The sequence below is a fragment of the Gasterosteus aculeatus genome, chromosome 3, assembly GCF_964276395.1.
Source record: "Gasterosteus aculeatus chromosome 3, fGasAcu3.hap1.1, whole genome shotgun sequence".
Lineage (NCBI taxonomy): Eukaryota > Metazoa > Chordata > Actinopteri > Perciformes > Gasterosteidae > Gasterosteus > Gasterosteus aculeatus.
The window spans coordinates 8,556,649-8,577,513 of record NC_135690.1 but is presented as its reverse complement, the minus strand read 5'-3'; the positions used below and the strand labels follow the sequence as shown (position 1 = coordinate 8,577,513).

Below are 20,865 nucleotides of genomic sequence, written 5' to 3'. Positions count from 1 at the left end.
TCTCTGAATATTTCGGACATTTATCTCCCAACCATCCCGTGTTTCTAATCCCACGCAACCGAGCCCCATCTGCACGATCCCCGCGGCCAGCTGTTGGATCGCCGCCACGGGCCCATCTCATATCGGGGGAGGGCGTGTCACTCCACGAATTAGTCAGCGCCCCTTTGTCCTCGCGCGGTGCCCAGCCAGCGACACTCATGGCGGCTGCACCCGTCAGGCAGCGCTCCGGGCCGGGGGGACCCCGGGCGCAGCTCCCCCCCTGCTACTACGAAGGGTACCTGGAGAAGCGAGGACCGAAAGAGAAGGTAAGCGCTCCCCCGGTGCACTGCCATGTTGTTGTTTTACGGTGCACGCTGTGCGGTCAGTGCGTCGGTGTTACAGCACACCGGTTTATGACCCCCCGGTCCATTCCCAGAGAGCTGTCAACTTCCTTACGCCGGTAAAATGGGCGAGGCGAGACTGCTGCTGAAGATCGCTTCACGTTGCGGATCGCAGATTAGTTCTGTTGAGTCCGGATCTGCAAGAATCTGAGAGGGATATTGTGCTACGGTCCTTGGACGAATCCCGATGTGTCAATCATCGCATGCCATTCGAATCATATTATTTGATTGTGGTTGTATCTTGATAACTAAGGTATCTGTGTCACATAGAGGAGCGTGTGCGTGTCTGCCAAAGCATTTGCATCGCCAACAATTCAACGCGTAAAATACTCTCATTTGGACATATTGTTGTGACATCCCTTAAGTGAATCTCTAATGTCTCCAATTGCAAAGTTGCATAGCCGTTATTAAGGAACCTGTATTCCTTAATAACTCCCTTACCTATGTTGTTTTTTGACAAATAAAGACAAGGACACCCTCCTCCCCCCAGAACCCAGGGTCTCATTAAACTCATTTTGAGGCAATACGGACATGTAACGTGAGCTTGGCTCAGGTGCAGGGCATCTCCCTGATCCATGGCCACAGAGAGCAGCTGTGGCTCACTTCCTATTCATCTCCTGGGACAGGAAATGGGTGGTGGGGGTGATAAATAGCAAGGGGAATATCCATTACACACATGAGGCTGCAGAGTGTCTCTTATTCTTCTTTCGGTCAGGCGGCCAGGCGACTGTGGACCTGTCTGTGCGGGAATTCTTTGTACTTCTTCAATAACGCCAAGGACAGTCATGTGAGTTTCCAACGGTTAATGGCGCGTTGTTTGTGCGTCATGGTGAGTTCCCAATGAAACGTGTGTGTGTGTTACAGTTTGTGGAGAAGCTAGACCTCAGCGGGTTTGTGTCCCTGAAGGACGACTGCAGCCGGGATAGAAACCTGGAGGCGGCCAGACTCATTCTACGCATGAAGGATGGAGAAACCAAACTCACAGTAATGCGCAACACACACAGGCACGCATATACATACAGATGAACACATTTTGTAAGATGTAACAATGCTGTTGTCTCCGCCAGGCACCAAACTTGGAATCACGAGAGCTGTGGAAAGGTTTCCTCTACTCCGTTGTTGACGTAAATATTCATCCCATACACTTTTGTGTCCCTGCATTCATCATTATCCCTCTTGTCGCCGACCTAAAGACATCCTCCCCTCTGGTCCAATCACAGCTGAACGTGCCATCCTGTCTCACGCTGCTGCCGGGCCAACTGCAGATGCTGAGGGAGATAGTGGACAAAGAACGGTCCAGGAGGAGGAATCGCACGCCCACGCGCGCTCCTCCCTCGCCTCTCTCCGTGCCTTTAGTGGGGGAGATCCCCCCGTGAGTTCTCCTCCAGAGGATGCGCCCGTAGCTTTGTTGACCTTTAGTGCATTAGCAGGACAGTGTTATCATTCTTTGCGCGCGTGTGTGTGTGTGTGTGTGTGACTTGCAGGTGTTTTCGACCGGTGTCTCGAACGGAGGCCGAGGTCCTCCTGGAGAGACACCCAGACTGTGGCAACATGCTGCTCCGTCCAGGCAGAGACGGATGCTCATTGGCTGTCACTACCAGGCAGGACCTCAATGGGTAAACAACTGGCGAACATCTGAGCACCACGGCTGCAAATCTAGTCAGACGACACAACATTCACTGCAAATGTTACTCAATTTTTTTGCGTGTTTGTTTCTTCTACTGCAGGTCAGTGTTCAGACATTACCGTGTGACCCAGAGGGACCAAGGGGGTTATGTCATCGATGTTGAAAACCCTGTGAGTGTTTCATCCCTGCAGATACACTTCAACACTTTTTTAAAGGTGGAATCATTCTAGACATTTTGTTTTTTATTATTATATCATTTTTTTAAATTACAGTTTATTATTGTGTAGTTGCTGGAGAACTGTTGCATTGATGCATCAACCCAACCTCAATTCCATTCATAACATAACACTTTATTAAAGTAAATAATGTGTCACGTCATTGCCGATAGCTTATCTCCTTCAAGGGGACATTTGGAGGGGCATGGCAACAACTCACTTTGTGGGAAATATAGAACACAGCATTGACAAATATGAGTAAAATTCTCTAGGACAATGTCTGTGTGTGTGATTGGCATTAAGAGACAAGCTGCTTTGGGTTTCCTCCTCCAGATTCCCTGTGCTACACTCCACGAGGTCATCGACGCCCTGGTGGAGAAGACGGCGGGAACTCTGCAGCCTTTCCTGCTGGAGGAGCCGTACGAAGAGAACATCAGTGAGGCCACCGTGCAGCACGCGCGTATTCACCGGACTCTTCATCTGTTAAAAGGCTGCCCTGATAAAAAAAATCCTGTTTTTCTTATCAGCATACGTTTCTGCCAACGATGAGAACGGAGAAAAGATCCTCCACACTGCCCCCTCCAGCCCTCTGCCAAAGGCTCCCGCCCTGCCTCCAAAACAAGGTCCGTCTCTTCCACGTCAACGGCGTGCGCGCAGGCAGACGGGCTGCAGTAATGAGCACCTCTTTTGTTCTGGTGCAGATCGTTGGCCCAGCAGCCCCCTGTCCAGGTCCCCCGCCCCCGACCGCCGCATCCTGACCTCACCGGCGCCGGCCTCGCCCACCAATCCGATGCGACGGCTCATCCTCTCCCCTTCGCCTCTCGCACAGAGTTAGTTCATGCAAAGGCTCACCTGCCGCTGAACCGCCCTTGACAGACAGTTTTGATTCAAAAAAATCTGAGGAGCGATTTGCGTTCAATAGACTGTTTAAATATTTCATATTTCAAACATAACATGATGCGTTTCCTCCGTCTTTCCACAGCGCTCAACGAGGAACTTAAAATGAAGCTGGAGATGAGGCGAGCCACTCAGGACTGAAACAACCTCCTGTCCCATCATAAGCGAGCTTCAGTGCCAAACCCCTTCTCGCCACAGCTATGTATTCATCCTGTGCCTTCATGGTGGAGACAAGAGACTACAAGTACCGTCACTTTCTTTTAGGGAGAAGCAAAGTGTTGGACTTTGATGTTTAAATGAACTTAGCTCCATAAGAGCAAGATTGGCTGGTAAACACTGGATTAAGGTTCATAAAACCTCACAAAGCGCTTCCTGCCTTGAGGGTAACAAGCCAATGGTCCTTGTCCACTTTCATAAAGCTATTTTGAAACTGCCTCTGAGAAAAAGATGTAGTGCAACAACAAATGCTCGTCATTCAGATCAGAGTCCACACTGAATCAATATATCTGGCAGCTAGAAGGAAGCGATCGGAGAAGCACTTCCACGTTCGGGACCACCAACCGAGAGCCTGATGTTTTCACCTCTGAGCCCATGTCTGACTGCTGAGCTCCGGCAACAGAAGAACACACAAACCACTGCCTGTTAAGATCAACACCAGAGACCTGAGACACTTTATCTGCTTCGAAAGAGAAACAAACAAGGACCGTTGAGGTTTCAGCTCGGCAAATCTCTTCACTCACCATATCATCACGTGGAACGTGCCTGAAAAAACAACCGTCTGTTGCCGGTGCAGCTGGTCAGAATCTGAGAAAGTGCACAAGCTCTGTCTGCTGCTCATGTGTTATTTGTGATTAATAAGCAGCCTTAAATTTATTGTTGATTCAATGGCACTGTTGCTCATATATGACTCAACCTTAAGCGTACTGTTGGTGCTAATTTGAAAGTGTTTCCTTCATTTCTCTGATGCTGTGTTTCTGCTACTGTGTGATTGAGTGGCTCACTGGTGCTCTGACCCGCCTGGGAACCTCCAGGGGGGTTTCTGTTCCTCCTCTAGCAAATGAACCGTATTCGTATGTGAGACTGTCCTCTAGTATGTGACTAAATAGACAGAAACCTCATCACCACACAGTCTTCACTAAGTACACAAGTAGGAATTTGCAGACCGTACCAGCCTTTTGCCTTCATCACAGAAGTTACTGCTTGTCCAACAAAATTCAAATTTGTTATAGGTTTGAAGGTGCTTAAAAATAATGTTATTCTATGACGTTTGACATTTTTTATGCCGTTCGGCCAATAGATTTGTGTCTGAGTGGCAAACTGTGATTAACCGACTCATAAGTGTCCTCTTTGGTGAAAGGTTTATTGTGTGTTTTTACATGTGTCGTCTCTGCTTAATCAGTATCAAAGAAAAGTGTTAGTGTTAGCTGTCAAGGGAATTAAATGGTTTTGCATGTATTTTATTGGTCCTTCTCGTGAATTGTTTGGTAGGACTTCAAAAGTGTCCCACCTATTTTTTTTCTCAATGGTAAATAATGTTGGTGTGGTGGAAATTAGTGGATCGTGTACTGGTGAGAAAGCACACTTTGACCCCCTCCCGCACCCTCCTCAGTGTGACTATAGACAATCATTGTTTGACGGACTGATCATTCAAATAAAACACGGTGCCGTTGTGAATCAGTTTCGGTCCAGAGTGTAGGTACAAGTCACTGAGCGAGGACACCAGCTCACAGGAGAGGTTAATGAGAGACTCAGTGTGCATGAGGTCTTTTTTTAAGCACGTGTTTTTACTTTATATACTTTTGTTTTCTAATCTATTTTTCTATTCTTTATTTGTAATATGAAAATTACTAATTTCATGAGAGGTAAAATATATAAAAATGAAACATATCACCACACCAATTCACGTTACTTTTGTACGTGTTGCTCAAACTCGTCCTGAATCAGCAGCGCCCTCCTCTAACGTACACACGTGCGCCACGACGACAGACGCCAAATCAGACCTGAGATCAGCGTGTCACTCTGCCTCCACCGCAGTTTGAACGGGAGTACCGACGTCGACCTGCGGGGCCCGCCGGAACAGCAGCTGCCAGCCACCCGGTGCTCCCCGCGCGCCGCGAGTGTCTCCACGGTAACGCGAGAGGAGCCGGCGGAGGAGACGTAGCGAGACATATAAGACTTTATCAGCAGCTCCGAGGTTGAGGGAAGTCAACCTGCCGCCGCACCTTTCCTCGGGGGGGCGGTTTACAACCTTGAAGGTGTGGCGGACTCACTGCCGCTCGGCGCACGTTCGGCGTCAGCAGCCTGCGCGAGGGCACCAGTCGGCCGTTGGTGGACGTCGGGAGATACTTTTACTACAGACCTGTTGGCTAATTAAGGAGTCAGAAAGTTTGCGTCTAAACAGGTGGAGTGATTTTTTTTCTTGGGCGTGTCAGTACGCAGGTAAGTGGTCCGCTTTGACTGTTTTAACCGCGTGACTTCGTTCACTTCATGAGTGCGCGCGCAAGTGCGTGTCGGCTTTGAGCTGGAAGCTGGTTACGTCTAATTAGTGAAGCTGACCTAAAAAACGTTTTACCTTTTAATGAGCCACAGACGAATCGCCTGTTTGCGTTTCTCTTCTCTTTTCTGGTGTGTGTGTGTGTGTGTGTGTGTGTGTGTGTGTGTGTGTGCGCGCGCGCGTTACACGTCCAAGTATGTGAAACATCCTTTCGGCGATGCATTCTCTGACGTGCCGCAGCGCATCAGCCGAAGGCACCACGCGCACACACCCACTGCTGCACAGAACCACCGAGAAGTACAGCCGGTTGTGTCATTACAGGAGAACCAATCCGGCAGATTGTTGCTCTGTTGGTGGACTTTTCATGTGGTAAAGATGAGAAACCAACATGTTTCCCGTCTAAGAGTGTGTGGGTGTGTTTGCGAGAAACGGCGCTTGCGACAGAACTTCTGCAAGAGCTCTTTCCTCATTAGAGCGGAATCCAAAAGCACACGTTCACTGTCAGCCAGCGCGCCGCCCCCCCACAATCATGTCTTGTTATCTACCTGCACAAAAACAAAACCAACACCGGTGCATGTGAGGTCCATTCAGTGACTTACAGAGTCAACTGATAAAGAAAAAGGCCCACACCAAAAATGGATACGGAAGCCTAACAAGTTAGCCCCAAAAATCGGATGATACTGTTTTTTTAGTGTATTTTACATTTGATTTGAGACATTGTTTAGCATAAGAGATGGTGACAGAAAGCGAACACAAGAGGAAGGTTAAGTCCGTCCTCTCGGTGAATCCCTCATTGTGCGCCTGTGTTTGGTGCTGCAGGAGAGCTGGGGTTGTCGTGGCCAGCACCCTGCTGAATGCCTTTCATAGCCCTGCATTAACATCACTATGGCACTGACAGAATTACTGCCGCGCCGACTTCGGCCCCCTCTGCCCTCCTCTGGCTGTTCCTCTGCTCTCTTCGTTCATTCTCTCCCCCTTTTTGTTTTCAACAGTTCTCTTCGCAGGCTGTTTTCTTATCTACTCTGAATTTTTTCATTTTGCTCAACACATATTTTGTCTCTTTTCCGTCAGGTGATCCGATTGTGGTGGTGTGTCTTTCAGCCCTCCTCCGCTTCGTTCCTTTGGTCCGTGCCATCCGCGTCGTCATGGACTGCCCGCTGAGCGGGGCCACTAAAGGGGCCCGTGCCCTTCACTCGGAGCGGACCTCGTCACGTCATAGATGCCGCTCGCTCGTCTTCGCCCCTCTATGAGTAACTGCGGAGGGAATAATAAAGTTCCTCTCGGTTTGAACAATAGAGCCATGCATCCGCTGCTTCCCCTCTGCGTCTTTTGGCTGCTGCCCTTGGCTTGGACGCTGGAGAAAGACTCCCGTCTGGCCGTCCCCCGCAGATCTGTGCCCTACCATAGTGAGTGTTAATGAACGTTTTGTCTCAGTCAATAATCCTTTACTGGACAGAGAGTTTGTGCTCTCGCTCACAAAGAAACCTTGTGTTCCGGGTCAACCAAGGGTCAAGATGATTTGTGCGTCAGCGTCCAGATAATCTCACAAGAGCTCATGGTGTTTTATGTTTTAAGTTGATGTTCTAAGTGCCAAGATAGTGACTCGCAGTAAGATTAACAACACTCTTTGGTATTTGAAGACCAGTTCAAGATCTTGTCCAGACCTCCCTGTATTAGTGTGTGTATGTTCAGAGCCGGAGAGGGAAGCCTTCAAGATGAGATTTTTTTTGTTCTCCTGTGTTTAGAGGATAATTGCCACCTGTTCCATGAGGAGGGAGTGTTCAACTACTCCACCATGCTGCTGAGAGAAGATGTGGACCTGCTGCTGCTGGGGGCCAGGGAGGCCGTGTATGCTCTGGACCTCAGAAACATCTCCAAGAAGCTTTCTTTGGTAGGAGCGTTGTTAACGATGCACTTACGGCCACTTCTGAACGCAGTACACTAAAATCTGACAATGTTTAAGATCACATCCACCTGCAAGCTTGCAGATGTTTTTAGACCTTTTTACAAAGTCACAAAACATACTGAAACCTTTGTTTAGTTGTTTTCTGACTCGTGCTGTTAAACCAGCACTGCAGTTGCATTTGGGAGGGCAGGTTAGCTGCTTGTTGCACTGTTACCTGACAACTGTATTCTTTACATTTATATAGTGTATACATGATTGTAAGTGTGGCTTTGTGGCATGTCATGTCTGTCCCTGCTGCCCCCCCGAACGTGTCCTGTCTCTGTCTCTACACTGTCACCCATCAAATAAAGGCATGGTTTGCTTTAACATGGAAAACAGAAACAGTTCAACTAAGTTCATTTGTTTTTCTACTCTTTTTAGGTTAAATGGGAAGTGACCGAAAAACAAAAACGTGACTGTCAAAACAAAGGCAAAGATCCCGAGGTGAGCCCCTTTTGGACTTTTGCTACTGAAAACATATTGCATGTTGAGTAGATGTAGTCATTCCTTTTCAAATGCATTTACAGACCGAGTGCAAGAACTACATCAGGATCCTGCATCAGACGGAGGATAAGAGGATGTATGTGTGTGGAACCAATGCTTTTGATCCCGAGTGTGATTACATGGTGAGACAAATTCAAAGCTGAGTCGCTCCCTCAGCTCACTACATATTCCACACTTTGTAAATTAATGGTGTGTAGCTGATTACGTCCAAGTCATAGCGTGTGTAGAAATAACTGCAAGACCACTCTATTTGTCTTCGAAGTCCTACGCAGATGGAACGCTGACCCTCGAGAAGAAAAGAGAGGACGGCAAAGGGAAGTGTCCTTTCGATCCTTTCCAGAGATACGCGTCCATCATGGTTGGTGAGTGGCAATCGTACGACGGCTACCGCATCTGAGAAGAGCAGCAGGCGATCTCAATCCCCCGCCGTGTCTCTCCAGAAAACGACCTGTACTCGGCCACTTCAATAAACTTTCTGGGCTCTGAACCCGTCCTGATGCGCAGCTCTCACACCTCCGTACGCACCGAGTTCAAGAGCTCCTGGCTCCACGGTGAGCAACAGCTGTGTTCTCCATGTGCAAGATGCCACAGTGATATTTTCGTCAAACTTGATGTTTTCTCCCTCTCTCTCTGTGGCAGAGCCCAACTTTGTTTCCATGGCCCAGATGCCAGAGAGCTTCATGAGCGAGGATGGGGATGACGACAAGGTCTACCTGTTCTTCAGTGAGACAGCTGTGGAGTGCGACTGCTACAACAAACTGGTGGTTTCCCGCGTGGCCCGTGTCTGTAAGGTGAGGAAGACTTCTTTCCCTTTATTTGTCTCCGTTTCCCCAGAGCGTAGACAGTACTTCCCCTTTCCGACACGTGATAGTGCATCCCGACGTTTGTCTCCCTGCGCTCACAGGGCGATCTCGGAGGTCAGAGGACCCTGCAGAAGAAATGGACGTCCTTCCTGAAGGCCAGGATGGACTGTCCCGGGCTGGAGTCTCAGCTGCCGTACCTTATCCAGGATGCTTACCGTCTGTGTGACCCTCGGCGGCAGTGGAAGGACTGTTTGTTCTACGCCGTCTTCACGCCGCAGTCGTGCGTTTTTTGAATTGACGAAACGTGTCTGAAGGAGCAGGGTCTCTTTTTCTCTCTAACGGCCTTTTGGCTCAACACTTGGCTCACGCTTTCTGTGTGTTTCAGGGAAACGACGGACCTGTCTGCAGTGTGTGCGTACCGCGTGTCTGACATCAGCAGAGTGTTTGCGGAGGGGAAGTATAAGACCCCGGTCCCCGTAGAAACCTCTTTTGTTAAGTGGGTGATGTACAGCGGACATGTCCCCGTCCCCCGGCCCGGATCTGTGAGTCTGCCCTTTTTTTAATGTGTGTGTGGTTGTGTTAAAAAACAAAGGTAAAAGGCAACTGTTTTTTTTTCTTCTAATGGGTTCACGAGTTTTCAAGCAGGAAACTCATTCCTTTTGTACCCTGACTCTTTCCTTTCCTTCCTCCCCTGCCAGTGTATAGACAATGTGGCTCGTAAAGAAGGCATAACTCGCACCCTGGACCTCCCAGACCGGACCCTTCAGTTTATCAAAGATAGGCCCCTCATGGACCAAGCTATCCAGCCAATAGGAGGGAAGCCTCTTCTGATGCGAAGGGGAGCTCCATTCACACGCATCGTAGTCAACCAAGTGCAGGCGGCAGATGGAGCGCAGTACAGCGTGATGTTCATAGGCACAGGTTGGTGTACCAGCGCCCGGCTACTTCCTCCACGTATTTGCCCTTGATGCTTTTCATGACTCTGCGGTGGTAGGCGTAAAAAAAGCACACATCTGTTTTTCCATTTGAAGAGGGAGGCACGATAGTGAAAGCAGCAAATCACGACGGGGAGATGTTCATCATCGAGGAAGTGCAACTCTTCGAGCCCCCGGAGCCAATCAAGATTTTGAAATTCTCCAATGTCACAGTAAGACCCCGTCGTAGCATTAACGATAGCGTGATTACTTTCAAACCCCGATTCAAAATGTGTCCGCTCATCGCATAGTGCGGCAAAGCACCCACGTGTGATGGATCCTCTGTGCGCAGGGTCAGCTGTACGCGGGCTCCGACAGCGGAGCAGCACAGATGCCACTGGCCACCTGCGGGAGGTCCTCATCCTGCATGGACTGTGTCCTGGCCAGAGACCCATACTGCGGCTGGGACACAGTGGTCAGGGAATGTGTTTTCCTTTCTGATTCCACAAGGTAGGCGGCTGTCCCGAGAGCAAGCGCTGATAACGGTTTTATCCAAACCGAATTTGAATTTTTTTTCTTTTTTGTTTTAGAGGACTAATCCAAAGTGTGAAAGCTGGAGATGCTTCTCTCTGCCCGAATGCTGGTGCGTTGGTGCACACTATCCCACGGAGAAGAATCCCATAAGAGTACTTTGTTCTGACTCCTCAAACATGTTACGGATTAAAGAAAACTAAAATGTTCTGTTGTTTTCAGGCGCCGTGAATCCTACGAATCTGTCCGTCTTGTCTCAGGGGAACCTGAAGCTGCGTTGCCCGTCGCCGTCCAACCTGGCAAAAACTACTTGGGAGCGGGATGACGACGCTTTGACTCCGTCCACTCGCCTCCAGATTCTGGAGGACGGACTCCTCATCCTCAACGCCACCAACTCCGAAGGCGGCCGGTACCGCTGCCTGTCCGAGGAGCGCTCCAAAGCCGCAGTGTACAAGACCACCTTGGCCGATTACCGGGTCAGCGTGGCCGATCCAGCTGGGTCCAACGACAGGACGACTCTTCTGGAGGCTCGGGTGGACGGCCCCTCCGTGGCCGGGCTGCAGGCTGCAGTTGCGCTCCTGCTAGTGTCTCTTCTTGCCCTTTTGGCTTGGAACTTTTACAACGGCCACCTTCCGCTGCCCTGGAACTGCATGAAGAAGAACATAGAACAGTCCCCGGAGAGCCAGGACGCAGCCAGGTCGGCACCGGTGGAGGGCAAGCCTCTGGTGGCCGGAGCAGACAACGGCCGCGGCAACCACCGCGCCGAGGAGAGCGGTGGCCCCAACGCTCTTCTCCCGCCTCTCCAGTTTATTGACGACGAGTCCGAAATTTGACCGGGACGAGCAGCTTTACTCCATTCGGTTTCCCTCACAGCTTTTGAGAAATGAACGTCAATGAGCCAAACTGTTTTTGGGCAGATCTTTCGGATTTATAATTTCAGCTCTAATGTTTGTGTGAAAAGTTTAGAACATTCTGAGCAGCTGAACCTTTTGACTCCTATTGAATCAGATTGGAAAAGAGGATTCTCCCCCAGGAGTGTTTTAGCGTTCTAATAATTGTTAAGTCCCATTGAAATGATGCATCTTCAATCTAAATTGAAGATACTTATGGAAAATAGCTGAGATTGAGCCATTCCTTTCTAACCACTAGCTGTCAAGATGTTGTGTTATTGTATTAAACTTTTTCTACCTGTTCCTTGAGTTGTTTCAGTGGATCTAAATATAGCCAACCAGGTTTATTGGTTTTAAAATGACACCAGATATGTGGAGAGCAGATGGAGATACCTGCAGGAATCATCTTTGTAGTTTGGTGTTACAGATGTGTTTTAAAAGTTGTCCTTTTCCATTGCACGTGTTCACAACAAAACTCTTAACCAGAAGAAACGTACAAAGAGTAAAAAGGGGAAAAAACTTTAATGTCGAATTTCTGACAACCATACAAAGTACTTTTTCAGACAACAGTACAGAATAATTTGTAGCTTTAACCAGCTGCTTTTCGGTGTTGGAGCAGCTAAAAACCATAAAACTAAGTACGTTGACTGTAAAAACCACATAATATAGAAAGCATGGTGAACACCCTGCAGACTGGGGCTCTGGTCCCTGCTGGTCCGTGGCCTCTATCTCCTGTAGCGGTACCTCTTGAAGTGGAACCACAGCTGGAAGATACCATTGGAGAACTGGCAGCGGAAGCCGTGTCGGTGCGAGTACTCCCACTCCCTGTTCACGATCTTGAAGGCGATGTCCTCGTACGGCGGGCCCGCGTGGAACCGCAAGGTCCCAAAGTCCTTGTTGTCGGGACTGGGCTCGAGGAAGTACTGCGGCGTGGAGCGCTTGTCGATCAGGTCCGGGTAGAAGATGTTGAACTTGTAACCCTGGACGATCTTGGGCGGCGGGTTGTCGAAGTCGTAATGGGTCTGGTTGTATTTGTTCCACTCGAAGCCCGTGTGGACCCTGTTGAAGAAGCGGGGCTTCCGGGGCCGGTACTTGTCCGCCCACAGGTACATCTTCCCGGTGATCGGCAGCTCCACGCTGAACTGCGCCTCGTCGTTGCCCATGCCCTGTTTGGCGCGGCGGATGAAGGCGTCCTCAGCGCTCTCGCTGGCGTCTCCTGATAAGAGAGGTCAAAGAAGCAACGGGTGGGTGAGGAGGGGGACAATACATGCTGTAGCTATACCACCCAGCCAAAACCCATGGTTATAAAAGGCTTTACTTTCACTTTCTCCTGCCAGCTGGTGACGTGATTCATTTTACCTGTGACCTGTAGCTGTGTGCGAGCTAGCTGCAGTCTGGTCTCGTCCTCCTCTGGGGTGGTGGTGTGGGTGTCCAGCGGCAGCTCGGAGGTGGTGAGCAGCGTGGGGCTGTAGCGGCCGGAGTCGTACTCCGCCTGACTCTGCTGGATCAAATCCTCCTCCGTCAGCACGGCCTCCACCACCTCGCCCTCTTTCTCTTCATTCTTCTTGTCTCCTCCGTCGGCGTCTCCCTCCGCGGACGTCGATGGGCCCGCCCCCTCGTCGTCCCCTTCCGTCTCTCGGTTCTTGTCTCTTGTGGCGGGCGATGACGATTGGCCAGGCTCCTCTGCTTTGGTCTCCCTTTTTTATTTTTTTAAACACAGAAGTGAAAATGGACACATTGTCACGGTTGGACCTCAGGTCACTGTCCCCGGACACCCACCCAGATTTCAGGATGTGTATCGTTTTGTTTCAATGGGACTTACTCGTCATCCTCACTCCTCAGCTCCTCTTTGATGATGGGGAACAAAGGTTCACTTTCCACCCCTTGTTCCTGTTTCAGCTTGAACAGCTTCTGCCGCAACACATCTTGATGCCTCTCCCTCAGCCTGTGATAGAAAATTGTAGTTTTACACACAGACACTTCTCCTTCGTCTATAAGCTGAGAGTTGACCGTCTCAGCCAGCTGGTTAAAAAGGACATAAACACAGTAAGGGTTCCCCCACATTGGTACCTCGCCCTGGACATGTAGACTCTGACTTGCTGCAGCAGACTCTCCCAGTAGCCGACATCGAGATTGGATCCTCCAGCCCGAATCTTCGTCTCGATGTTCAGGTGCAGCGCCTGCAGCTGGCTGTACGTCTTCCCCTTGAACACCGTCTGCACATCGATGGTCACAGCGGTGTTGATGCCCTCACGGCGATCACCTGAGATTCCAGAGAAGATGCGATGAGGTCGACCAAGTTCACAGGAGCACTAATGTGTTAAAAACGACGCGGGCCAAACGACGTACCCGGTCCTTTCCCAGAAGCCTCCAGTTTTCTCAGTTTGCTGATCTCGTCCTCGGTGATGGTGGTCATGTCTCTCCAGAAGTCCACGTTCTTCCCCTGCTCCAACTCCATGTACACCTGTCAGCACAGCAGCGCTCCGTTGACACACCTTTTAGTCTACACTTGATACACTGCGTACCGATGTAACCCGGGGACAGCATGCCTCGACTTATATTAATAATTGAATGTACCTTCAATATCATTTCAATGGTGCTGTAATCAAATTCTGCATAAAATGATGTTTCATATCTCAAGTGGTGGTGCCTCACATTGAGGGGATTACAGCAGGAGGTCCAACACTAATCACAATCGTAAATTGTGTTCATTGGAAAATGACACTTTAATGTGAGTTAACTGGACATTTTTAGTAAAAGGAGGCTGCAATCAGAAGTGCACTTCTGCTTGTGGCTGCATCTCCCTAGTAAAAAAGCGCTACGCGGGATAAGCGGTGTTTAGAGGGCCGTTCCCCCTTCAACGCACACGCAACCTTGTACCTTAATGTCCTCCAGCAGGTCGTCCATGTCGGTGACCGTTAGCCCGTTGAGGAAGGTATACGGCTCGTGCATCTCCACGGCGAGATCGTCGTCTTCTGCGCTGATGTACTTGGCCAATAAGTCGATGGGCTTGGCGCGACCGTCGCGGATTCGGATCTTCGACCTGGACACACAATACGCGCAACACCGCCGAGTCAGCATGGCGCTGGGGTTTATCAAGGAGGAGCAGCAGTGGGGCGTGAGAAGAGGACGTACAGCCGCGGTTACCTCAGTTTGGCCTGATGCAGATGGAAGTTGTCCTCCTGCTCAGCCCAGGTCTTGAAATGCTCGGCCTCCTTCTCCCTCTGGAGCATCTCCAGCTCCGTCTCCCTCATGGCCTTCTCCCGCTCCCGCTCCAGACGCAGCTGTTTCACCTACATGCACAACATTAGCGCGGTTAATGGAAGGGTTCCGTGGCTTGTAACGGTTACATCGCACCGCCGCGACATGCGGCTCGTACCTTCTGCAGCTCTCTGCGATTCTCCTCCTGAATGCATTTGTTTCGGTCTTTGAGCTCTTTCTCTCCCAGATGGCCGATACCTTTCTTGTCCAACGCCTGAAAAATGCACACATGACCATATTCGTGAATACAGTACAATAAGAACTTTGGGGATGAAAAAACAAATGTTGTTGTTGGAGACCCCTCCCCAACTCACCTTCTGCCATTTGAATGTGCCCAATAAGTTGTTGTCTCCAAAGGGATTGTCTGCATTGGTGTAACCCATGTACTCCTCACTCCAGCCCATCTTTTCTCTCCTTTTCTTCTCCTTCGCCTCCTTCTTTGCCAGTCTCCTGGACCTCTTCTCCTCTGGCGTCTCCAGCGCCTTCAGCATCTCCCTCTGATTTTTCTTGTCCTCCTTTTCTTTGACTACACGGCCACCGTGATCAGACTCTGAGCTATCAGACGAATCGGGGGAACTGGAGCGCTGCCGGCCTCTGTCGGCCAGCTCTCGGCCTCTCTCGCTCCTCCCTTGCTCCCTCTCTTCACTCCTCTTCCTGCGCTCCAGGCTTTTGTCACCGTCTCCTTTTCTGTCCCTGTCTTTGGTGTTGCTCTCCCACCTCTCTCTGCCTCTGTCCGGCTCCCTCCTCTGCCTATTTCTGGTTGGACTCCCCCGGTCTGGGCTTCTCTGCCTTCTCCTTTCTATGTTGCTGGCTTCGTCGTGGGAGTCAGAGCTGGACTGGGACTGTGCCCTCCTTCGCTCTAGAGATTTTCCTCTCCGGTTCTTCATCTCCTTTCCCTGCCTCCTCACGTTGGGATCACATGAATCCGAACTGAGAGAGAAAAGTGGTTTTAGTACATTTTTACTCCTGGATGGAAACTAAATGAGTAAATGTATCCTTGAGTCTTGAATAACAGAGTTTGCGGCAGAATCATTTTGAGATTAGTTAACCCTAATTCTTGGGTACAGATGCCCAACAACTGCTTAGGGAATTTATAAAACGGTTAATATTTACAAGAGTACAAGTATTTTTGTTTACATAAATATGTATGTGTTATGCTAGATCATCGCCTACATTCAAGAACAACGTAATAATCGGTATTATGGTGCATCAGTCTGGAGTCCGTTATAAAGATCCACAGGGTTTTCAAAGGTAACGTTAAATTGGACTCTGCGAACCAGTACACTTGATCGACAGGACGTGTTTAATACGCCAGTCTCTTATGTTTGAATTGTTTGATTATTTTAAATAGTTACGCTGTTTTGATACTATTGAGGTTTCTACGCGTTAAACATCCACACCGACGAACCAGCACCAGCCCGCAGCCATTCACCTCGATGATCGGGCCCTGGACCTGCTGCCGGGCCGGAGCGCTCCTCGCCTCCTGTCGCTCTCCGAGTCGCTCCTGGAACCCGGCCGGTCCCCCCTGTGTTGGGGCCGACGTCGGTCGGGAGAGCCAACGCTGGAGTTCCCGCTGCCGGACCGCCCCCGTCCGCGGGCGGTTCTTTTCGGATCGAAAGACGGACTGCGGCGTCTCCTTGTCTCCGGAGATCGAGACCTGCTTATTCTGGATCGGTTTCGCCGATCCCGACTGCGACTTCTGGACTTAGAGCGGGACCGACGTCGTGATCTGGACTCCATCACGAAAGTTCCGTCAATGAGGGGTCCTACGTGAACTCAGTCGCGTAAATAAGAGGTAACAAAGAAACCGGGTTGCTGTATTTACACCGTGTAATATATCTGGGGTTTTTTTTAAAGACAACTTAAATAAAGTGAATATACATCCATTTCTTACCTGTATGAAAACAGGGTAGAGGTGGACTGTCTAGTTTTAAAAAGCATTGTCAGACAGGCAGTAGGAAGCCACTTTAAAGGGGCTTTCTACCAAATGGCACATATTTTAGACGTCATAAGTAAAGATTGAGAAAACAAAATATTACACATACGATTGGATAAGTTGCAGTATGTGTGGTAAACGGGGTATCTACAATTAATTCAACGTCATAGAAACATGTTTTTTTTTAAATAACGTGCGAAGGAAATTAGGTCACGGCTGATTTTCAGAAACACAAACAACATTCGCATTTATGTGACGTCAGACAAACGTAGTCTTCTCCATCCAACTTTTAAACATACTTCATAATAAAGGTGACGTCTCAACAATATTTTCCATGGTCCCATTTCCCCCCCATATAAACAAGTGAAGTTATAAACCATCGTGTGAACTTTGTTTCGCCAGTACGGTTGAAAGTCACGTTTACAGAAGAAGCGTGGACTACGAGTCCCAGAAAGCACCGCGCGCCGTCGCCTCTGTTGAAATGAGAGGGGGACTCGGTTCAGCAACATTCTTCTTTGCCCAGTCTTCTGTTTCGGGCCTCACTAACAACATTTCCCACTCGGTTTGCTCGCAGTTATTTGGGACCTGCAGTCGTGTTTTCTTCTCTTCTCCGCAGTTATAAACTCTCCTCGTTGAGGTAAACTCGTCTTCAGCTGGTCCGGGGAGGCAGAGCTAGTTTACATTAGCCAGCAGCTACCAGTAGATTTACGGCTTATACCCGAGGCTGCCAGGTAGATCAACTAAAGCTCGGGGGCGCTTGTCGGCCACGATGGTTCGGTCGGGTCACCGATTTCAAAGTATTGATCAGACTGGTAAATAATTCAGCTGATTCGGGTAAAAATAAATAAAAAATCCACGCAACCTTTGTCCTGACTTCTACGCATCCCGTCTGGTTCGGCCTGTTTCATTGTCTCCGAAACAACAACAGGCAAGTGGGGTTATTTTTTCCAGTGTCAGCGGGTTGTTTGGCTCGCGAGGGCCGTGTGAGTGTAAACAAACCGGTCAGCTGTCCACCAGATCCCCGCCGAGGCCTCCTGGTTGAGCATGGCGCAACACAGCCAGGGTCCCGTAGCCAGCTCGCAGAAAGCCCTCATGCTGGAGATGAAGAGCCTCCAGGAGGAGCCCGTCGAGGGCTTCAAAATCACACTGGTGGACGAGGCCGACATGTACAACTGGGAAGTGGCCATTTTCGGGCCCCCAAACACTCATTACGAAGGAGGGTATTTTAAGGTAAGAATACAACTTCAATGGTCCACTGGAGTGGCTTTAAAACGTACAAACACTGTGCATGATTGTAGAATTTCATTAAAAAAAAATCTTATATATGACGATCCAGTCTCTCAGTAAAATGTGTGTGTTGTAGTGATGTGATGAGCTGTTGTTGTGTCCCAGGCTCGGATCAAGTTCCCCATAGACTACCCATACTCCCCACCGGCCTTCCGCTTCCTCACCAAGATGTGGCACCCCAACATCTATGAGGTAAACGCATCCTCACCATTAGATTTCATTCCACGCCTTTTGCGTGTTTTATAAGAGGCACGCATAATGAAAGGGGGGGGGGGCTCTTTTTTTTCTCCTGTTTTTTAGAACGGGGATGTGTGTATCTCCATATTGCACCCTCCAGTGGACGACCCGCAGAGTGGAGAGCTGCCTTCAGAGAGGTGGAATCCCACCCAGAATGTCCGGTTAGCGCTCTTACGTATCTCCTTTTCTGGGTGCCTCCCATCTTTGTCTTCACCCGACCACCTCAATGTTTGACCTGCCTCATAACATCACATGGCATTTATCTTTAGCGAGAGTCCCTTCAGACTCCCACGGCCACCATAATTACCTTTTTGCATGTGGGTTAGTTGCGCAGTATTTGTATAAATGTGTAGGTATTACCAAGTAGTTCAAATGATCTTTCAACGGTTTCCTTAAAACAAAATGGCCTCATGGTGGATTTGTCTCAGAGCTCAGTTCACTTCCAAATAATTTATCAAACCATAATTTATTAAGGGCCACGAAGGAAATTCAACATCACGGCTAAAAATAAAAGCTCCACTGAACTAAAACCACTAAGTCGTATTCAGTCACAACAAACAAAATGGGATCCATCTTTTTGTTTTTTTGTTTTTGTTGTAGCTATCGAGCAACTCATAGTGTGTGGAAGGGTATTAGTTTACATTTATATGTGACCCAAATGATCAAGAATATTTTCAGTTTCTTTTATGAGTCAACGTAGAAATAAGTGGGAATCAAATTAATAATTTGTAGTATCTTTGTGAATGAGTCACACATGTGGTGATTATAATTTTCCTCGAGGGAACTAACTAACTAATTATAATTAACCTCAATAATAAACATATATTTAAAGTGACCGAGTAAAATAACAAATAATAACAGTCACCGATGAGCTTGGTAGAGGTATAATAAATGTCAGAGTTCTAGTACAGGTCTTACTCTCTAATAGTAATAATAATCTAACATAAGGAGGAGGGTCAGTTATGTTCAAAATCAAATACACATTTCACATGTTTATATCCTATTGCTGTGTTTTCATTTTATATAATTATCATTTCTATCTTTATTATTTCTTGAGATTAAACACATGTCACTCGCCGTTTTGTGTTCCCATCCAGGACGATTTTGCTGAGTGTGATCTCGCTGCTGAACGAACCCAACACCTTCTCCCCAGCCAATGTGGACGCCTCCGTCATGTACCGCAAGTGGAGGGACAGCAAGGGCAAGGACCGCGAATACGTGGAGATCATCAGGTAAACGGCGGCTAACGATTGTGACCCACAAAAGAGTGCTTATAAGAGTGGACTCTCATTTTAAAGCCCCCTCTGTGTTCTCTACCTTCTCCCCCAGAAAACAGGTATCGGCCACCAAGGCGGAAGCCGAACGCGATGGCGTGCGGGTGCCCACCACGCTGGCCGAGTACTGCATCCGCACGCGCGCCCCGGCCCCCGACGAAGGCTCCGACCTCTTCTATGACTATTACTATGACGACGACGACGTGGACGGGGAGGACGGCGACTGCTGCTACGCCGAAGACGACTCGGGTAACGAGGAGTCATGACCTGCCGTTTGACTGCATCCCGCCCGTAGCTGGCGTACTGCTACCCGTGTTTTTTTTCTGTCTGGGTTGCTAGGAAATCTTGGTCGACACCCAAGAAAGATTCGAAGCTTCCCACTTCTCTAAACCAATGAAAAGAGGTTCTCTGAAATACTTCCAGATGCTAAACATCGATGCACTGCTGTAGAGGGGTTAGACCTAGTAAAATTTGCACCAGCACAAAAAGTTACCAGTTTCCTCAATTTTACAGACATCATCATTTCCATTATCACCCATTACCTTACTTTCAGAGAATATTACTTGACCCTATTCAGCTGTCCTGCCTACTGTGCAGTATATGGTGGGGTTAATACCACTTTGAACAATCGCCACATTTGCACTGGTGCAAACGCTTCCAGACTCCACTCATCATCCCTCTCGACCATCTTTATTTCCCGTAATCGCGGGTGCCCGCTCACCAGTAGTCCGTCTCAGTGACTGACGGCCGTCTGAGGGCTTCAAGCACCCTGCGTCCGTCCTGAACACCCTATTGCAAATCCGCCGAATCACACATTTTCAAATTTTACGATCTGTTGGGCTTCGATATGACGGGATGTCACAACGTCCTTAAAGTTCTTGTGCATGCCGAAATGTGATCGGAAGCTTTTTGGCCCTTTTACCGATGGACCGTTTAGCCCCCCTCTGGATGCGTTTTCAGCTGGGGGAGAAGAGGGACTGATGATGACCGAGATGCCAGAGAACTTTGTATTTGGACGACCAGCTGGCCAGCTGCGTCACTCGGTCAAATCCTCATCTGAACTGTTTTGGTAACAAGAAATTGATTTATTTGCTGTTTTTCTTCTGGTTACTGTTTGATGTGTTTCTGTGTCATCCTGAGTGTGGGGTTATGGTGTTTTGAAGTAGCTCAGAATTAATAGTTATTCAGGGGGGCACAACTAATTACTGATCAGAATTGTATTTCTTCTCATGTTCGCTCTCTTGAGAGGCTTGACGGAGCCAAAGACGCAAGGCAGTGTGAAAGAAAGCCCAAACTGACGGCTGTGTTCTGGTCTTTGGTTGCTCTCCTGCAGGCTTTGTTGTTCTAGTCTCTTTCTTTGGTTTGACGTTATTTCTGCAATCTTTTGCATGGAATGATTTACGTGATGAGATTTGGTTTGATTGGCAGAAAAAGGCTTCTATAGGAAAAATGTCTGTCAAAAAGTGTTGCGGTATCGGTCAGAATTGTCACTTTTTTTTTGCCCCTGAAATGAAAGAAAAGAAAGCCGTCATGTTCCGTTTTCATTTATATTTTTTGTTTCAGCAGAGATTAGACAGGTTTTGATATAATTTTAGAGTTCATGTGTATTTTTGCATAAGCAATATTGATTGGTTAATTAACTCAAATTAGGACTTCATACTGAATTTCTC

At 48.7% G+C, this 20,865-nt stretch overlaps 4 protein-coding genes across 7 annotated transcripts; 3 read left to right on the top strand and 1 right to left on the bottom strand.

Moving 5' to 3' along the window:
- Positions 1-114: 114 nt before the first annotated feature.
- On the top strand, positions 115-4,574 carry stap2a (signal transducing adaptor family member 2a). The gene is made up of 11 exons (XM_040172054.2): positions 115-305; positions 1,096-1,167; positions 1,245-1,364; positions 1,448-1,504; positions 1,601-1,752; positions 1,865-1,996; positions 2,108-2,177; positions 2,556-2,658; positions 2,750-2,845; positions 2,924-3,052; positions 3,205-4,574. Exons 1-11 carry the CDS (start codon positions 198-200, stop codon positions 3,258-3,260), a joined length of 1,095 nt encoding a protein of 364 aa, XP_040027988.1. The 5' UTR covers positions 115-197; the 3' UTR covers positions 3,261-4,574.
- A 523-nt stretch (positions 4,575-5,097) lies between these two features.
- On the top strand, positions 5,098-11,502 carry LOC120816445 (semaphorin-4E). 3 transcript variants are annotated; one of them, XM_040172049.2, is made up of 15 exons: positions 5,098-5,558; positions 6,685-7,019; positions 7,359-7,504; positions 7,940-8,002; positions 8,086-8,184; positions 8,325-8,424; positions 8,503-8,613; positions 8,702-8,853; positions 8,967-9,145; positions 9,251-9,407; positions 9,564-9,786; positions 9,897-10,012; positions 10,132-10,289; positions 10,370-10,422; positions 10,533-11,502. In XM_040172049.2, the coding sequence occupies exons 2-15, from the start codon at positions 6,833-6,835 to the stop codon at positions 11,141-11,143; spliced, it is 2,355 nt and encodes a 784-aa protein (XP_040027983.2). In that variant the 5' UTR covers positions 5,098-5,558; positions 6,685-6,832; the 3' UTR covers positions 11,144-11,502. The 3 variants fall into 3 exon arrangements, with proteins under 3 accessions (XP_040027983.2, XP_040027984.2, XP_077955144.1); XM_040172050.2 differs by having other exon boundaries at positions 5,104-5,558; positions 6,715-7,019; XM_078099018.1 differs by lacking the exon at positions 6,685-7,019 and having other exon boundaries at positions 5,111-5,558.
- A 201-nt stretch (positions 11,503-11,703) lies between these two features.
- cactin lies at positions 11,704-16,235 on the bottom strand. The gene is made up of 10 exons (XM_040172048.2): positions 15,894-16,235; positions 14,776-15,391; positions 14,580-14,675; positions 14,348-14,493; positions 14,081-14,243; positions 13,550-13,664; positions 13,271-13,463; positions 13,023-13,145; positions 12,560-12,897; positions 11,704-12,416 (listed from the first exon to the last, which is right to left on the bottom strand). The coding sequence occupies exons 1-10, from the start codon at positions 16,199-16,201 to the stop codon at positions 11,926-11,928; spliced, it is 2,589 nt and encodes an 862-aa protein (XP_040027982.2). The 5' UTR covers positions 16,202-16,235; the 3' UTR covers positions 11,704-11,925.
- Positions 16,236-16,866: 631 nt separating this feature from the next.
- On the top strand, positions 16,867-20,719 carry LOC120816449 (ubiquitin-conjugating enzyme E2 R1). Of its 2 annotated transcripts, XM_040172056.2 has the most exons (6): positions 16,876-17,325; positions 17,415-17,627; positions 17,790-17,876; positions 17,985-18,082; positions 19,019-19,153; positions 19,251-20,719. In XM_040172056.2, the coding sequence occupies exons 2-6, from the start codon at positions 17,442-17,444 to the stop codon at positions 19,459-19,461; spliced, it is 717 nt and encodes a 238-aa protein (XP_040027990.1). In that variant the 5' UTR covers positions 16,876-17,325; positions 17,415-17,441; the 3' UTR covers positions 19,462-20,719. The 2 variants fall into 2 exon arrangements, with proteins under 2 accessions (XP_040027989.1, XP_040027990.1); XM_040172055.2 differs by having other exon boundaries at positions 16,867-17,627.
- The last annotated feature ends 146 nt before the right edge of the window (positions 20,720-20,865 follow it).

Coding starts and splice junctions, on each gene's coding strand:
- LOC120816449 (XM_040172055.2), top strand. CDS start 17,442: ATGGCGCAACACAGCCAGGGTCCCGTAGCCAGCTCGCAGAAAGCCCTC. Junction 17,877..17,984: donor GGCACCCCAACATCTATGAG/GTAAACGCATCC, acceptor CCTGTTTTTTAG/AACGGGGATGTGTGTATCTC. Junction 19,154..19,250: donor GAATACGTGGAGATCATCAG/GTAAACGGCGGC, acceptor CTTCTCCCCCAG/AAAACAGGTATCGGCCACCA.
- LOC120816445 (XM_040172049.2), top strand. CDS start 6,833: ATGCCGCTCGCTCGTCTTCGCCCCTCTATGAGTAACTGCGGAGGGAAT. Junction 8,003..8,085: donor ACAAAGGCAAAGATCCCGAG/GTGAGCCCCTTT, acceptor ATGCATTTACAG/ACCGAGTGCAAGAACTACAT. Junction 8,185..8,324: donor ATCCCGAGTGTGATTACATG/GTGAGACAAATT, acceptor TTGTCTTCGAAG/TCCTACGCAGATGGAACGCT.
- cactin (XM_040172048.2), bottom strand. CDS start 16,201: ATGGAGTCCAGATCACGACGTCGGTCCCGCTCTAAGTCCAGAAGTCGC. Junction 14,676..14,775: donor GCACATTCAAATGGCAGAAG/GTGAGTTGGGGA, acceptor TGCATTTTTCAG/GCGTTGGACAAGAAAGGTAT. Junction 13,665..14,080: donor ACCTGCTGGAGGACATTAAG/GTACAAGGTTGC, acceptor CTGTGCTGACAG/GTGTACATGGAGTTGGAGCA.
- stap2a (XM_040172054.2), top strand. CDS start 198: ATGGCGGCTGCACCCGTCAGGCAGCGCTCCGGGCCGGGGGGACCCCGG. Junction 306..1,095: donor AGCGAGGACCGAAAGAGAAG/GTAAGCGCTCCC, acceptor TCTTTCGGTCAG/GCGGCCAGGCGACTGTGGAC. Junction 2,659..2,749: donor GCCGTACGAAGAGAACATCA/GTGAGGCCACCG, acceptor TTTTCTTATCAG/CATACGTTTCTGCCAACGAT.